Genomic DNA, 19,266 nt, shown 5'->3' on the forward strand with positions numbered 1-19,266 from the left:
ATAATGTATAAAGAAATTTTCACATTGAAAAATTAAGAGTATACCTACTCGTATACCTCGCACGTACCTCGTGCCTAATTATTATTCATCGACTAATGAAACTTTGGATCCACATGAAGTATAATATACTTTTTTTTACGAAAAGCAAATTATAATTATATCTCGCGTGTAATATTTAACGAGTTTGATACGTTTCGGGTCCCGGGTCCCGGGTCCCGGGCCCCGGGCCCCGGGTGCTTTTTTCTCTTGGCGGTGTCTCCAAAATTGTCGTACCGCGAGAACACGTTTCTCGAGAGAGAAACTTTTCTTCTTGAAATGAAACAGCTAATTCTTGTTAACAAAGTTGTTACGTTCCGATGCAAAGATGAAGATAAACGGTCCGCCTCTTTCCTTGTTTCGCCGTTTGCTCTCGATTTTGCGGATGCTGCGAGAATTCGCCTTATTCGCCTTATTCGCCTTATTCGCCTTATTCGCCTTATTCACCTTATTCGCCTAATGCGTAAAATAATGCTGTAACCGCAAACACGCTTTGTACATTCTGTGTAATACACAGAGAGCGCAAAAGACAGCTGTTGGATCCACATGGCGCGTAATCGCGGCGCAACATACATATATATTTCATATTTCAGATTCGAATATATAATTGTATATCACACGATGTTGTTGCCTATTGTACGTATATAATATGTGTGCAATATCGCGCGCGATTAATTGCAACGTAACATAAATAAGATGGCTAATCGCGCATATCGCTCATTCAACATGGATGAGAGACGAAAATTGCATGAAATTGTACAAGTACGAAGAAATTGATTAATACCAGTCATGTTAGGGAGTCGCGACGAGAATCGTAATTTGCATTTTCGGGACAAAAAGCAACACCCCGTTAGCACTGCCGGAGTTTGCACACCGAGGCACCTTCCTGTATATATCGCGTCATTGTTGCGGCCGCAACAATGGCGTTGGTATGAACAATGTACGTTTGTCATCGCGAAGAAGTCTCTCGGTATATATTCCTGGGATACCAGCATTCAGTCGACGCAACAAGGACAATAATTCAGCAACTCCTTAGATCACCCCCATCTCTGATTTATATTTACCGACATTATGTCAAACGCGAACGCGAATAATAACGGGCGACCAGACGATCAATGCATCATGTGACGCCACGATGCTGATATTAGATTTGCATTTATCTTCATCTGTTGTTTTAACCAGAGCATCTGTGCGTCGCGTGTCGCGTGTCGCGTGTATACTAGTTTGCGAGTCCCAGATTCTGTACGAAAGCTCATTCATAATCATCTTTTTTCGTTACTGATTATAAATATCACGTGCATTTACACATTTTGCCTGTGTGCATTAAATATTGATTACTTGCTGATTGTCAAACAAACATTTTAATGCAGATGACATTATTTATTAATTAAAAAATTGTGAATACTCTAAGAAAATCATCCTTTAATCGGGTCATTTATTGCTTTTTATTCCACTTTTATATATAATATATCGTCCGCTTCATTTTTCGAAACGCGTATATTATTACTTCTATAAAGATTAGCCCACGAGTTCAGAATTCGTTTGGTCTCTCGAAACATAATGTTAAATTATGTATTTTGCCGAAAACTGCTGCCCTTTATGGTAAGCACACGAGGAGAAAAGTAAGTATTGTATATCCAGGAAAATTTACGACCCTCAAATCGCGTTATCACATAACGAGGTTTCAACAGTCTCTCTCACTACTACTTAAATAATTTACTTTAAAACAGTTTACGAAGGAGATGGTAGAGATCAAATATTCCGCCAGAATCATTTAATCTTTACTTTGTTAATAGTTGAAAATAACAGTCTATAATAGTCTTCGATAATAAATATCGAAAGGAGTCACGTTATATCAAAGTTGTCACGTTCCAATTAATAAATGCTTCACAGAACGCGAGGGTTAATAAAATGCGCCGTACAATTATTTTATTTTCAATTTATTCGTTTCCGTGTGAAACTTTATTTCTAGCTCGCCTTCGCGCTTATGGTCTCGTTATCGCACGCACACACGCGCGCACACACACACGAGTACTTGTGACAAATAAAATCTCTCTGTCAAAGCACATGTACTTTTCTCTCTGTCAAAACTGAATTTATATTTTAACTGAATCAAAGTGCTTTATAATTACATTCATAATATATTAGTAAGTATATGTAATTATTCAAACGTTAATTACAGTACGTTGTTAAGCATTCTAAGAGCAAAAATTTAATTTATGTTTACTAATATTAAGTAAATCTGCATAAAATGACATAGCTACACATACATATGTATATATATATATATATATATATATATATATATATATATACAAAGCAATAAAATTATAAAAATCACAAGTTTGAAATACGTAAATAATACAAAAATTGAAAAATATTGATATTCACAGCTTGAAACTCTTTTTACATCCCGGTATTAAATTAATCCTTTCTTTTTAGCAAAAGTTCCTAAATAAAGCATTTATTAATCTTGTTTTGTAACAAAGTTAGATAAAATTTCAACATAACTTTCTACACTAGATTCTACATTAGTATCCCGATTACTATTATCAAGTTCCATTCTTCTTTGAGAACGCAATATCTGCAAATTATTGACACAGCAAATTGTACTGATTAACCTCTTGCGTAATAAATTAACTACCGCATCTCGAGTAAATATCGTTTGCTTCTTTCCACGTTCTTTTCTCTCAAGTATCTCGTAGCTTACTAAAGTTTACTCAATTGCGGAAGACAAAGAAAAACGTCATGTTGTCGCGGGAGAAAGTCTCTCGAACGGATCGACAGATGAGTACAACACCCGTCTGTTACAACAATCGACTCCCATTACATGCGCGCTTTCTATTTTCGTGGAAGGTACGCAACAAATTAAAGGTCTCTGACGCGCGTGATTATCCTGCCGTTGCCGAGATAAATCACCGCGAATAAAAAAAAAAGAAAAAAAAAAAAAAGAGAGGAGAGTAAAGAAACAAAAAAAAAAAAAAAAAAAAAAAAGACAGCTGGTGCAATGCCACGCGCGCGATTATGCGTTCTCTTAGAAAAGAGTTCTATCTTCTCCCTCCCCTTTTTTCATCATCTCGAACGCGAAGAGACGATGAGGAAATAAGTTTAACGAGAAAATAATGGAACCTTTCGCGTCGCCGCTTGGAACTTTTATTCGCAGGTTTTGGTCAGAGCCATCGTAGAAGCAAAGAACGTTATGTAAATCTCGCTTCTACCGTAGAATATCTTACTATTTTCTATTAATTGAAATTTGTCATGTAAAAATTGCATTCTCACACTTTAACTTGAAAATCATCGACGTGCTCCGAAATTCTTTTATCAAGAAAAGATTAATTTATATTTACATTATATGTGTGTCTGTCTATTTTTTTTTTTACGTATATGTGTGTGTAAATAATATTATAATAACATTCTTACGTAATAAGACATCTTGAAAAATTGACTAAATTAATGCCGAAAATAAAAATTAAAGTTGTCATTAACGCTTCCCGTTATAATTTGAATCCAATTAAATTAACCTTTGAAGTAAGAATTTTTATATCTTTATTATAGTGTTGTACTATGAAACATAAGCGACCCTTATAGAGCCAATATATTGGCTTCCCGTTCGGTACGGTAACACAAAAATAGAAAATTTCACAGAACCATTATAAAATATAATTATCGATAAGAGTTTATCTTTTATCTTAATTTCGAATGAGAAAAATAGCCAAAAATATATATGACTATATCATCAACAAATGTAACCTGTAAAAACCAAAAAGACCCTTATGTAAAATATTTAAAGTGAAAATAGTTCAAAGCCAAAATATTGACTTCCCGTCCTCTGGATCAAGGTTAATGACTTAGACAAATACTTGAATCTATATTGCAACTTCTCACAATAAATAATGTATATCGCAAAAAGCGTTTTATTATATATTCGTTACAGAGAAGTGTTTTCTCTTGCGGATGAAATATGTGCAAATATTTACAAGTCATCAGCATCGGTTGGTTTTGGTCGTCGCACGAGGGAATTGTTTGCGAAAAGCTAGATATTTCCAGATTGGCATAGTAACCAACCACTATGCGTGTCACTTGCTTCTCCATATACGAACATACGTGTTTCGTTTAATTATCACGACCAAAATGGAAAACAAATCATAAATTACATGAAAAGGTAAAAAAAAAAAAAAAAAAAAAAAAACAAAGAAAAGAAGAGAAAAGAAGGAAATTGGTATTATATTCTAAACACACACACGCGCGCGCGCCACACACATGTATATATAGGTATATATAGAAAGACAGAAAGGGGGGGAGACGGAAAAGCATATACGTCGACGTGTATCAATATTGGTCAGGACCACCTAAATGTTGGTCTACGCTATCAGCACCGACTGAATACATTATTCATACACGATAAAGTATTCTCTGAGCCATAGTGCACGTACTATGCCGATCTACTATCTAATAACACATGTCCAACTAGAATATTTCTTTGATCTAGCATTGGAGACAGAAAATTTCTTCTTTTTCGAAAATTGTACATTTTTCTGAAAACTCGTGTCAGGAAATATATTTACTTTTCCACGTGTATATTTTTTTTAGTGGTTTTGTTATTGAATTTTTTTAACGGGCTTAAAATTTAAAAAAAAAAGGGTGAGAACAATATTTCAGGTGTGATAAATCCACTCTAAATATAAATTGAACATCTTTTCCTACGTGAGTGAGTAAAAAGCAGGATTTAACCAAAGTAATATATTTGCCGACATTCTTACGCGTTTTGTACATATTATACATTATATATTAATTATAATCCTATCCATTGGGTAAATAATAACCAAAGTAGATGTATAATCTTCATTATTGAAGACTCGAATCGAGGTTAATGACGTTACGTTACTTCAGTGATTGACAGTCGCGATTGATCACTGCGTCTAGTCTATTTCCATCTTATCCTTTATGCATAATCTATAACCATTATTTATATGTATGTAACATTTTATATCGAGCATAACAATTTAGTAACAAGTGTTTATATAAAAAAAAAAAAACTTTAGTTAGTTTTTTATTATTAATAAAAAATTTAATAATATTAATATTAAAATAAAAATTGAAATATTGGAAATAAGCAATAATTTTCCTCGATTAAAAAAAAATGTCTCTAAAATATTTATCGGTTAATCTAAATAAATCGCATAAGAAAAAAAAAGAATTTTTATCCATTTTTATGACTGTACTGCTAGATTGTATTACTTTTTTTTTTAATCAATCGTAAGAGAATCATATTCGAAACAATTGTAAATAAAGAAGAGTTTAAAAAATTGGATAATATTACACTTATATATAATATAAATGAAATTAATAAGTGAGCCCAATAAAGTTTTAATGCCATTCCAAGAATGCCGGCAAGCAGAAAAAAATCTCATGCAAAATTGCAATTTTAGAAAGGAAGAAAGAAACAAAAGTTCGATGCTTGCCGGAAATCCATGGAATTTTGGTGTGGAATCCAGTAGACAGTGAAAAGGAATTTCTCTAGGCAAAGAGGCAAAGAGCAAATATCCCATTTTACGCCGATTTGTTAGCGGCTCTATCTCTGCTCTCCTCTTGCTCGCACACATATCGTACTACCGAGAATCATCAATTGCTAGAAACTTGAAAAGGGGTCGCTCCGATTAATGAATTATCGGTTAAGCGTGAGATAGATAGACAGAAGGTAACAGTGAGAAAGAGAGTTTTGAAAAAATTGAAAAAAAAAAGTCAAGCGGTCAAAGAGAGGACAAAAATCTCGAAAATTTTCGATGCTGTTTAACGCGTCTATTATGCTTTTTTTTTTTTAACGGAATGCACTCAAAATTAACAATGATTCTATCATAAAAACAAATTTTAATTTTCATTATATGTGTTATCTCTCAAAAAATAATCTATTGTAGCGATGCTCATCGCAAAAAAATATCTTCAAACTTTATTTAACTATTGATTTAATTTATTCATTGTTAAATTGATAACGCTAAAGTTATTTAAAAAATACACACACATATGTATACGTATGTATACATGTAATGAATAAAAACACAAATTATATGTACAATAAACCGCAAACAATTTGGCGGAAAAAATTTAAACTCATAATTTGAACAACGTGTCAGTTTGTCACGTTTTCGGTATGTGTGTAATCACAATACGTACATAAATCACTATTTTTGCAATATCGATATTCATCACATATATATACTGTAATTCTGTCAATATTTTGCATTTCTGCTAAAAGTGAACAATTATCGCCGGTCTTAACATAGCTTCAGATTACGATGCTTAATCGGTGTACAAAATCCACTTCCTCCGTGTTTTCTGCAAATACGTCGTAATTACCAATTACAAGCGGAGCGACTAATTACAAGTAATTACGAGAAAACGCCATGTCCGTAGCGACGGGTTGTTCTTCTAATTAGATATCGGGGCAGGCGTCGCGACGCTCGTTGTCGCATTTCTGGCACCAGCACGCCAGTCGATTCGTCCCGCGCGATTCCCACCGATTGCTAATTAATTGGCGTACTAATTACGGTGACGTGACTTCGACACTCGCTTCGCCGTTCACTATGGAAAATACCATAGTTTCTCTCTCTCTCTCTCTCTCTCTCTCTCTCTCTCTCTCTCTCTCTCTCTCTCTCCCTCCCTCCCTCCCTCCCTCCCTCTCTCTCTCTCAATACATTACGCGTATCCATGCATTTCGGTGACGGTATTTCGCGGCCTTCCGCAAATTTTATCCAATTCCGATAATGGATTATGTAAAGGGCATATACTTAAAGTAGTTTTTAAAGTAGTTGTCGGACGGCATTTATGAAGCAAGTTTTGCAATTATGTTGTTAAACGGTGCTTTACAACGTTATCGATTTTAATCCAAGAGACCATGTATCTTTTAAATTTAAAAAATATCGAAATGAAGAACGAAATGAAGAACATTTCTTTCTTTTTGATTGCAATTTTTTGCCTTGCAATTTATATAATGAACGTATTTATAATAGATTTTTTTCAATCTCGAGCTAGACAGCTCGAGCTGATAAATAATATTTTGAAATTTTCGAGCGTAACATCGTAAGGGAACGTACACGAGTTAATTGCATCGAGGGTATCGCGTATATTTATATGACTTAATTGCTTCGACTTACGAAACGGAACCGTCCTCGGAACTTGTTATCAAGCACGCGCGCGCGAACCCGCTTAAAGAAGTTACTCCTTCCTTCCTTCCGTTCGTATCCGCGAAAGATGCGGCGATATAGCGTTTGTCTTGAGCGCCGACGGTGCGATTTAATAGAATAAAGTTTCATATTACAACGCCTTCATAATAATTATTAATTTCCATCTCTTTATCTCTCCTAAATAAATGAATATTTTACGAAAATTGATGGGCACAGCCATAAGTTATATCCCGCCCGCCCATCGATAAGACTTGGAACCTTGTATCGTACAATGAAAAATGTATATGGTTCGACGATTGACTTTTATTCGATGCGATTAAATCGCGAAATTCTTTGCTAGCTTGTTTTATTATATAGAAAGACGAAATGCGCGTGGAATCAATTTCTATGGCTAACAATAAGTGGATAATAACGAGTTATGTATCATTGTCAATTTTGCGACCACAAGTGTGTCAGTCAAGTAAATTGAAAAACTCAATAGTCGATGAAATAACATTCGATTTGTAAGAGATTCGATTATAAGAAAATCTCACGAAACGCAAATGACGTTTGAAGACAAAACTGTTCACGCACACACGTGTATTTCGTTCTATTCACGTGTTATATTCTATTTATTTCATATTTTTTTCCTCTACGAGAGGTAACGACGCTTGTTTCGATAATCTAGATTTCTCGTTAACAACAGCTTGAAAACCTCTCGCGAACGTATGCAGTTGCAAATATTCGATTTTGCGATGTTTCAATAGTGGATACGCAAAAATAGGAAAACACGGAACAACGTGATGCGACAATGCGTGATGCTCAAACAGCATTTAATAATTCCCTTTGCATTTTTTTTTTTTTTTTTTTTTTTTTTTACAAAAATCACTATATAGATTATATCTCATATCCATGAAAAAACTAGTTCCCCAACGACACACACTGTGTGTAACAGATTTCGTTAGTTATTATTATTAATATATTATTATTATTATTATTATTATTATTGAGATGGCGAAAAGATTTTTTTAAAGAAAAGTCCCCATTGACTAAAAATTCCATTGATGAAAGGAGTAAAAGCTTTTGTGTTATATATTTTCTTTTTTTATGAAACTTGGTTTCCTCCTCTTGATAAACGATAGACTAAAATATCAATTGTATATATATATATATATATATATATATATATATATATATATATATATATATATATATATATGTGTGTATGTATATCCACCTATCAATGTACGTCTTGACATTTTCCGTCATATGATCTTCACAGATGCTATTAAGCGTCAGAGCAAATGGAAGTTACACAACTGTGTTAATTAATATGCCTGAAACAGCTTTGTGCGATTGGAGATTCCCAACTAATGAGCAAGCTCTCGAATTTCATGAAGCGTGTCTTCCTATATACAATGATACTTTATGTGATATCGTTCGCAACATTCGACAAGGATGTTGTATGAAATACTACTTGACTCTTTTTATCATATCGTATTTAGTTAAAAGTCAAACGATTAATCTCTCTCTAAAGATAATAACATATTTACTTCTTTAGTATTATAATTCATTTTGCATCTTGACACTTTCTTTTAAGAATATTAAAAGAAGAATATAAGTATGTGTTTTTTTTCCCTCTCTTTCTCTACAAAAATTACACGGAAGTAGAAATTTAACGTGTATAAAGAATTATTAATTACTGTGTGTGTGTGTGTGTGTGTGTGTGTGTGTGTGTGACTTTTTAAAAATTTAATTTTTTTTTTTTTTTTAATATAAGCCTAGAGTTTTTTTTATAAAATGTAAATACTGAATCAAACAAAGTCCACATACACAACACACAAGTGTACATATGTTGGAGAAAGAAAGATATTATTTATTGTTGAAAGAGGAAATATCTTGAACAATATCCTGACGCGTAGATTGTACGTTTTACAACGGAAACGGAAAACTTTTCACAATGCAAACAGACGTTGGTTTGTATGTGTCGGATAAATGGTCTTCAAAAATTGAGAGCTTGCCACAGTACAACGATTTGCATGTTGGAGATTGTAAGTTACCACTGTACAATCGCCGCTGCGCCGTGGTGGTTTGTGCCGTGCAGTTTCACGGTTGTAATCGAAATGGTTGCACCTTGGGGAACCGTGCGGTTTTCGCCATGCGCTGCTTGCACGATCTTCCGCGGGGGCGTATTATGCATCCAAAAACCACAGACGACGAACTTCGGACCCGGTCATGATTAAACCAGTATTAAACCCCGAATTCTAGAAAGTGGGATATGGTATGGTCAAAGTGTATACGCGCACCAACAAACTTAAACTATGGACTCTACCAAGTGCATTTGAGAGCCGTCAGGACTGTTATTGTCAAAATAGTTTCCAATACATCAGCGATCGTTGGTATTATTAACAAATTGAACTGTCGAATGGCGATGTAACAATTTTTGAATTTTTTAAACGATTTTTTTTCTTATATATATATATATATATATATAAAAAAAAAAAAAAACAAAAAAAAACAAAAAAAGACGGAAAGTCGGTTAATCTGAATCGATTAAAGTCTCGACACTCTCTCTCTGCAAATGGTATTTATTAAATAAAAGCTTCAACCAATTTATAACCTTTCGAAACCAGAGTCCATTTTTATCAGTGATATTCGTCGAAATATCAAAGGTCACGTTTGAAATTCGCTTACAGATCGTTCTAAATTTGCATGCTGTCTACCCTTCGAAAGTTGAGAAAATTTATTATTCGCATCAACTGTATTATTTGTAGCCGAGCAAAATTTTCGTGAATTTTTCATAATATAGATGTATGTAGATGGTAATACGTTGGAATTTATCGTTGAATTTCTCGCACGTTGCGATCGATAATGATCGATCGAAGAATTGGATGCGCTAATGCGATGGAAATAGCGCACAATTCTCACAGGTCAACCTGTAAATTCGAATGAAATAAGAACTGTGAAATTTACAGGTGAGATACATCTAAGCGCTCGTCTCGGCGTAAAATTGTTTGCCGAAACTTTTGGCATGGCTCATTACCGAAATTGTGCAAATATTCAAAGTTGAATGCCAAATGAATTTAAAAATTAATGTTAACTATCTAAAATTTGGTGTAAAAAAAAGAATTTTTGCTATTTATTTAAAAAATATATATCTTTTCATAAATTTTGCATTTATCGAGTTATTTATCGTTATTTTCAGTTCAACAAATTGTTGTAAAATTCAAGAAAGAAATTCAATGTCTTGCCAAGAATTATTAAGATGTTCAGTTTCTAATTAATTTCTAAATTATTTAGATTTAATTAGTTCTTTTCAAGACAATTGGGCATTATCTCAAACTGATTAGACGCGTTATATGGCAAGTTTTTAACCATTCTCACGAGCTGTCTTGTCGGTTTCATAATTTCTCTTTCTTTTCGTCCTGATATCTTCATACGAAACATGTTACCGCGTAGATAACAATCTTTATTTTTCCATTTTCCTTTCTTTTCTTTGCTTTTTTATATCCCACGAACGATATGAACAATGGAGGACGCACTCTTATTTTCGTGGAAAAATTTACGCTACACTCAACACGTAAAGTTTCTTGACCTTCCTCGCTCTTTTTATTTCATCAATTCCATTACAATTACACACTGACAAAATATATATTAATTAAGAGCCGATATTATGTACCTATTCTTCAAATTTACAAAATTAAAATTTAAAATATTTCGTTCAAATATGAATCTCGAATAGGCAATAAGTCTAACCGCAGACAGCTCGCTCGATGACATTCCGACGGTTTAAAAGCCATTAGGATCAGGATGGATTAAGAGGAAGTGACCAGAGTCCATTTAGCGTGTGTTTAATCGATTGCTGACTACTCGAATAACCGCCACTGGAAATTGACTTACCGACAACTCTCTTCACATCCCTCCGCAACTCTCTCCTTTCTTGTAATCCGCGTTATTACACATACGTGTGAGAATATGATTAAAGTATAAATATGAAAAGTTAAAAAAAATTTTTTAAATCAATTATATAATATATCTTTTATGTTCGTATCTCTCGCGTCTCCAGAATAATCCTTACATTTTTATTAAATATTATTAAAGTTTTATTCTATTCTGGACGAAAAACCAGCTCAGAAAACGAACAGATTTCCTGAAATATAAGTTTGTAAAGGTTTCAATGTGTAATTTATTTAAAAAAGTCTCATTTATAATATAAAAATATATATTTCTATACAATGTTAATGGTTAGGTGGGTGCGCGTGTAAGGATGTAGTATAATACATATATTTTGTATTTTATACAACCGTAGAAATACATGTATCTATTCATCCATCTATCTATCTATCTATCTATCTATCTACCTACCTATCTATCCATCCATCCATCTATTATATATATATATATATATATATATACATCTCACAATAAAACATAATTAACATAATTAACAATTGACAAAAACTACATTTCGACGATAATTGACGTCACTGTATATTTTAAACGCGTTCGATTAATTGTTAATTGACGAAAGTTGGTTTTTCGTACTCACGTGAAAAAGTAGAAAAACATGAAAGGAGTGTAAGGAACGAGGTATAGAAGAGAGGAGCCGGTTAGTATCTTTGGAACTCTACTAACATAAATTGCAGAAACAAGCTCAGATTTTATTATCGACCATCGATGATTAACTTCTTAAATGGTGCAGCTAATCGAATTATCATTATCAAAAGCTAAAACATTTAGATAATTCGTCGTAGAGTTTATTCACTATTAAACAAAGGATAAAGAGATATTCGAGCACGAGATATGTGCACATATATGCAGGATGTATCGTATTAAACATACATATATGAAACATACCATAAGATACAGGAGAACAATCCAAATCGAAAAGTAATGTACCATTTTTTGATCCGAGCTTTTTGTTCGTTTTTTTAAAGTGTTAAAGTTAACTAATCCGCGTATGGTTATAGGGGATACGTCGACTCGCCGCCCCACCTTCTCCACTTTCCGTTATATAGTCAGACGATTGATTAGCTGACTTTAACACTTTATAAAAACGAACAGAAAGCTCGAATCAAAAAAATGATACAGGACTTTTCAATTTAGATTATTCTCCTGTATCTCACGGTATGCTTCATACATGTTTAATACGATACACCTTGTATACACACGCACACACACGTGTGTGTGTGTGTGTGTGTGTGTGTGTGTGTGTGTGTGTGTGTACATCTTTTAATCGCTTCTATTAATGTAATAAGATTGCAAGTAAGTATATAAAATGTATAAATAATACAAAATAATTTATCATGTACATACATCTCTGTTTGTGAGAAAACTATGTATTTATATAACAAAACAAATAAAATTGACAACTTTGCGCAAATGTGTCTCCCTTTGCATTATTGAATCTTTGAAAAACATACTTTTTAAGTAAAACAAGCACATTACAATCGCGTATTACAATCGCGAATTCATTTCCATTTCTGTTTATAAGCACCTCGTGTTTTAAAAATATTCTTGCAAACAATTTTGTATAATTTATAATCCATGATTAAAAATTTATTAGTTACAAAAAATTATTTCAATAATGTATAAATGTAATGTATAAATTTAGAGAAAAAATGATTTTAGCTTTATCAAACCCAAACTATATAAACTTTATGGCATTTTATGCCATAAATATAATAAATGTTATTTTACACACACATATATATATATATATATATATATATATATATATATATATATATCTAATCTTTTATAAATATGTTTGTTATATAATAAATATAATATTGTTAAAAACTGGCACAACATGGCGCTATATATACGGCGGGACACATACGCGCGCGCGCGCGCGCGCGTGCCATGCGTCTATCTATCTATTACATTTCTTTCGCACTATATTTTTCACATCTATATGTTTCGACATATTTCTTTTATATATAATAAAAAGAGAGTACGAATTCAGAAAATATTCCTTCCTATTCTTCTTTCTCTTTGCAAAATTGACAAATGTTTCAGAATTTTCCGCTATTATCTTAATAAAAAATCGCGCGAAAAAAAAAAAGAAAATAATGACATGTTACGCAAGAATATGTTACAAGGACTGAGGCTTTCTTGGTAGCATCTTAAAGAGGTCTAACTGCAGACTCCGTGGAATGTCGAGGAGAAAGGCCTGCGAATCGTACGTTAGACACTTTTTGATGACCCCCAGTGACAATTGTTGCAGTGTTAATATCGGTAGCACGATGTGCACGTCGGTCCTCTCGATTCTTTGCGGCAGCTCGCTCGATCTGACGCCACGATATTTGACGAACCATGGTTCAGGAAAGAAAACGTCATGCTGCTTCACCAAATACCTGTTTTGTTTTGCCTTAGGCATAATTAATCCGGCTATCGGAAATTAAGGTTTTTCAAAGAAACACAAATTAATTACTAAGTAATTTGTGTTTCTTTGAAAAAGCTTAGCGAAGGAAGAGTTTTCCATTAAAGCTTTTAATTAACTCTTTTATTATAATCTTGTTTTAGAAAAAGTCCAATATCATAAAAAAATGTAATTGTGCATTACCTATAAAATTATTTAACTAATTATAAGGAAAGACGTTATCTGCTCTCTTTAAGATAATATTTTAAGAATCAAATTGCTAGAGAGATAAAGTTTTTGTTATTTTTGTGCCGACTTGTCAATATTTTTTTTATCCTTAATGACACTTTTGCAAGTCGCGATTATTTAGAAATTTATCATTCCCGAAAATATATCGATTATATGTATATCGGCAAAGAAAATCATTACACATTTGACACACTTACCTGACTCCCGTTTCCTTGTTGACAAAGATCCACGGATGGGTATGAAACGTGTTGATTTCCCTGTAGTCTCTAGGCGACAAATCACCATAACTAACCGCCTGTCCTTGATAATCCATCCAGTATAGGGTAACGCAGTGGGGCGTTGTGTTAATAAACCTGACGAAGGATTCGTGCTGACTGTTGAGCGATCGGAATATCGGTCCCCGCTGTTGATTTTCATCCATTTTCGGATTTATTTCCCTTTCACGTTTCCGCTTCCCCTTATTTTCGTAATAGATTTTAGAATCTCTTTACTAATCTTTCTTTCTTCCTTCCTTCACCTCGAAAACTGAAATTGAAGATTATGAAAGACAGTTAATTAAACGACTTTGTATTGTATATACACATGTGTTCGAGTTTGATAAAAATAAAATCATTTAATTTTTTTCTAATAATTCCTTTTTATTCATATATTTATTTACCTTTTATTTTACAATAATCGTTACAAACTTTACAATAATCGTTTAATATAATAAAAAAATCAGAATTTTATTAATTCAGCATATAAAATTGATCTTAATTGCTCTATATTTTTTCCATTTCTCGATATGGAAAAAAAAAAAAAAAAAAAAAGAGTGGCGTATCGATGACCATAATATCCCTAGAGTTCAGATTTGCCTTTCAACATTTTCTACAAATCGAATTTTGAATCTCCAGAACGATATGAAAAGCATGAAAATCCGATTTGTTACGGATAAACAAGCCAATCTATGAAAATCGATTTATCAAGCACGGTTGTACCGCTTGAATTTGAGGAACGAGAGAAAGAGATAGAAAATATAAAGCGAAAAATCGATTGTACGTAAAGTTCACGCAAGCTTAATTTAATTTGACTGAGATATTCACAATGATGACTCGTGTAGAAAACACCTAACAAAATTAATTACAAACAAATGTAATAACGCTGCATCAAATTACATGAGTAGGTAAAATTAAATGTAATTAATGATAAACATTAATTAACAACAAGTATTATATATCAGTTGGAACAAAAATAAATAATTTTCTAACTCTCTATTAATGAGCCGAATAAACAAATTTTATTAATATTTATTAATTATTTGTAAATTATTAGAAATTGTATATTTTTCATTATTCTCTTTCATATCAACAGAAAGTAGAAAAAACAAAATCCTAATAATATAATGTCGAAAATCCAATTACAATAAACATCAATTAGATCCGATTACAATGCGCAAGAACTAATTAGTTGTACGAATGATTAGCTGCGACGACGACAAACACAGAATGGAATTGGGCGGATTATTTACAATTTTAACGTATTAGTTCCGAAGAATCTCAAAGAGTTTATAGAGACGATTTCAAAGAGAGAGAGAGAGAGAGAGAGAGAGAGAGAGAGAGAGAGAGAGAGAGAGAGAGAGAGAAGAAAGAGATTGTTTTTGAACAAACAACCTCCTCGTCTGTTACAATTCGCATTTTCGCCCTGGTGTTTCGTAAAATCAAACAATCCGTTAGAAACGATTCGCACTTTGAATGGCTTATAAAATATCGAAACAATGCTGACGAATGAAACTCTATTGCAATTTTTTACAGAGGTAAACGGCAAACGGCAGTGACGCAAAAATATGTATATACAAATAAAATTTATCTGTTATACGTAGAAATTTTTATAAACACGATTTTATGTGTTTTTATCTCATTTTCATCTCATTTTCATCTCTGAAATTAGACCGAATAAGCAAAATCTTGAAAGCATTAATCCAATTTTATTCGTACTCATTATACCATAAAGAGATTTGCCGGTGCAAATCCTCTTGATTTCTTCATATGTCTCAGTTTCCATCCGAGTCAGATTCTCCAATTTTTCAGAGTAACAGTTTTTAGTGCTTGTAATTTATATAACACTGTGCAACTTAGCGGCGACATATTGATAATAAAAATGAAATTCAAAAATTGAATTCAACGTCAATAAAGAAAGTTTTCTGAATTTTGTCAATTTTTCGAATTCTGAAATATGACGCGTCATAGTCAGAATTAGTGAAGACAGAAAGCGTAAGATTTACTTTCGTACAGAGAGAGAGAGAGAGAGAGAGAGAGAGAGAGAGAGAGAGAGAGAGAGAGAAAGAGAGTTCCAGCAATATAAAAAGTTATTCCGTATATCTTGCGAGATTTATCGTGACAACTCTTTCTCGCGGGATACAAAGTTTCAATGAAAGTTTTATCCGTCCCTGAATTCGAAAATTACACCTGCATATCATAAATGCAATCACATTTTATCATTTATTTTCAAATCATTTTCATATGTGAATAAATAATATCATAAATCAATGTTAATTAAGTCAAAATGACAAGATAAAATGATGTGCTAGAATGCACCACTCACATACAATTTTCTTATTGTTAGTTTTATTACGGAAAACATAAAGAGATTTGCGAGCCTTTTAATCTTTCTGGTTAGTTTTTTATCATTTAATTAAAAGATGAAATCTTTTTAGGCTTAATATTTTACCCGTATATCAATTAAAATTTATTATCAATTATTGTCTTTATTTTCTAAAAATATTCGTTAAAACTTAGATTTGACTTCGAAATTCAGATCTGAATATTCAACTTTGAATACACTATATACCTGATATTCGTACTCGAATATTCGTGCCCGCTTACGAATATTCGAGATTCAAATATTGAAAAAGTGAATATATGTATAAAATTATAATTTAATGTCGATAATTGTAATTAATATCAATAAGTATTATATACATTATCCGCATTAATTTAACAACAGATTTTTTTTCTACTTCCCAGCTTATGATTATGTAATATCATCGGACATCACGCGCCAGAATATAAAAGGCGACTGAAATTCTTCATCGAGACACCGGTCGAATTTATATTTTATCACTGACACGCGGATCGACCGCAAAAATTTTGTAACAACTAAATTACTCTGCTGGGAGAAATATTTCCACAGACCTTCGTGCGCAGCGTTGCGAAATTTTCCGAGGACGCTCAAAAGCGAAAATAGCATTCGTGCCGAAATTCGAACGTTGCGCCGCCAAACACACCGTATAAAAATATAAAAAGGGAGAAAAAAAAACGAGTCGAGCGAGGCGTTACATTAATTCGCATTTTTGGTGACGAAACCCGCGGTTTCGCTCGTTTCAAATGACCTGCGTGATTTTTTCCTCCCATTTTTTTTACCTAGCTTTTGAAAATATTTCACTGGAAAAATGGACAGAATCGCCGCTTTAGCAGACTCTGATTACAATAAAAAAAAAAAATAAAAAAAACGACGAACCTCTACATGATGAATTGATTAATTTGTAAGGTCCGTCGAAAAATTGGCTTTTATTATAAAAAATAATGACGTTTCAAACTCGCAATTAGCAATGCATTAAAACGCCGCGCGCATTGATCGGTAATCCATCTCTTTTTTTACATTTCCTGGTAAAAAAGCAAAGTAGATGCATTATCGTCGATTACGTCGGTTTTTGTTCCTTTTAACTCTTCCCTACTGATAGATTAGTGCCTCTTAGAAAGCTGACAGGAAATGAATTGAGTGGCAATTACATCGTTCATTACGTATAATTCAATCAATTTACATCTGAGATCGCTGTAATTTGTGAATAATTAACATTCGAATGAAAATCGAGATGAATGCATTTAATAAGATTTCATATAGAATTCATGTGATATCGTATTTTATTTGATACGGGTTTTTCAACTGTATCAAGTTGCAATCATAATTAAGTTGCAAGAGTACTGTAATCAACATTCCTATAAAACAGTCATTTTATGCAAAATTAAATTCGCTCGTGCTGTGTCTAACCATAGACAAATATAATATTTTCAAATTTGAGTCATTTCTTTAATAATGTAATATTGAAACAAACATATTGCACATATCTATATATTAAACATTATATCACTTGTACGTTATCCTAGGAAAAAAAACAATGTATGTGTACATTCTCTCTCTCTCTCTCTCTCTCTCTCTCTCTCTCTCTCTCTCTCTCTCTCTCTCTCTCTCTCTCTCTCTCTCTCTCTATCACATCTTTCTTTACATCTTTTATTACAGCTTTAAGATCACTTTATAATTTTGTCAAACACAGAATTAATCGTATTAAATGATAAAATATGTGTTAATATTAATAATATAAAACTGACATTTTCGTCAAATTTTGTACTGCACGCCGTGTGCGAATATAATTAAAAAATAAAATGAGAAGACTAAATTAAAGCTTTTCATGCTGGAGATTGCTAGAAACAAGTGAAAATGGTCATTGTAATTCGGTCGGTAATTTGTAACTAATTCTGCAAAATTGTCATGAGTAGGAAGAGTTGTAGTAACGTTTCGACTCTCCCCCCTCGCCCCCTCCCCCCTCTCTCTCTCTCGCCTAACAAAACCTCGTTTACTGCAGAAATAATCATTGCATGTTACAACACGCTAAATAAACGCGTTAAACTCACGTATTCAAAATTCGAAGTGAGCTGATAATTAGAACTCCCTCAGACAAACACGATAATTATCTGCAGTATTTATAGATATATATTATACTAGACGTTGTATTATACCAATTTTCTTTTCCAGTTTTGATCAAAACTAGGAAATAAAAATTTACAAGAAAATTGTGGACATCATATTCTTTAAATCCATTAATAATACAATTAAAATAATTATTATTTTTTTATTTTTAATTAAACAAAATTAATGAAAAAATACTATATAAGGCAAAGTAACAAGAAGTAAAAAAATGATGAAAGTAAGAACTATTAAAATCAAGAATTTTTTAGTCGGAGAAATGAAAATGGAAAAAGAGAAATAAAAAACACATAGAAAAGAAAAGTCTATATCTGGAAAGAGAAATTTATTAATAATAATTCTAATGGTACTATAGTAACTAAAGTAAACTTGATAGATATTCTGCCAAACACGAAAGTGATATCTGATTAACATAAAAGATGCCATATCCAATAAACTTCAAGACTGTTTGACAATTCGGTTGTCGTATATGGAAAGAGCGATAAAAAATATCTCGTTCCTTTTTTAAAAATTGTGAAAAGAATCGCGATGAAATATTTAAAAAAAATATTTAGCTAAAAAAACATTATATATAAATCTAAAAAATTCACATATATAATTACAAATAATAACTGACAATTCAAAGAGAGATGCAAAAGAAAATTAGTAGTTGAGTTTGTACTTTAATTATAATCTTATTATGGTAATATTGATAACATTAATGTAAATTTTACAAAT

The 19,266-nt window shown here is 32.4% G+C and overlaps 1 protein-coding gene across 2 annotated transcripts in view; it reads right to left on the minus strand.

Moving 5' to 3' along the window:
* Ph4alphaefb (prolyl 4-hydroxylase subunit alpha-1) overlaps positions 1–19,266 on the minus strand; it is a 167,675-nt gene that overhangs the window by 105,490 nt on the left and 42,919 nt on the right. For both annotated transcript variants that reach the window (XM_072899158.1, XM_072899159.1), the window contains exon 2: positions 14,007–14,334. In XM_072899158.1, the coding sequence (XP_072755259.1) occupies positions 14,007–14,226 (220 nt within the window). In that variant the 5' untranslated portion in view covers positions 14,227–14,334. The remainder of the gene's footprint in view (positions 1–14,006; positions 14,335–19,266) is intronic.

The sequence above is a fragment of the Anoplolepis gracilipes genome, chromosome 9 (assembly GCF_047496725.1).
Source record: "Anoplolepis gracilipes chromosome 9, ASM4749672v1, whole genome shotgun sequence".
Taxonomy (NCBI): domain Eukaryota; kingdom Metazoa; phylum Arthropoda; class Insecta; order Hymenoptera; family Formicidae; genus Anoplolepis; species Anoplolepis gracilipes.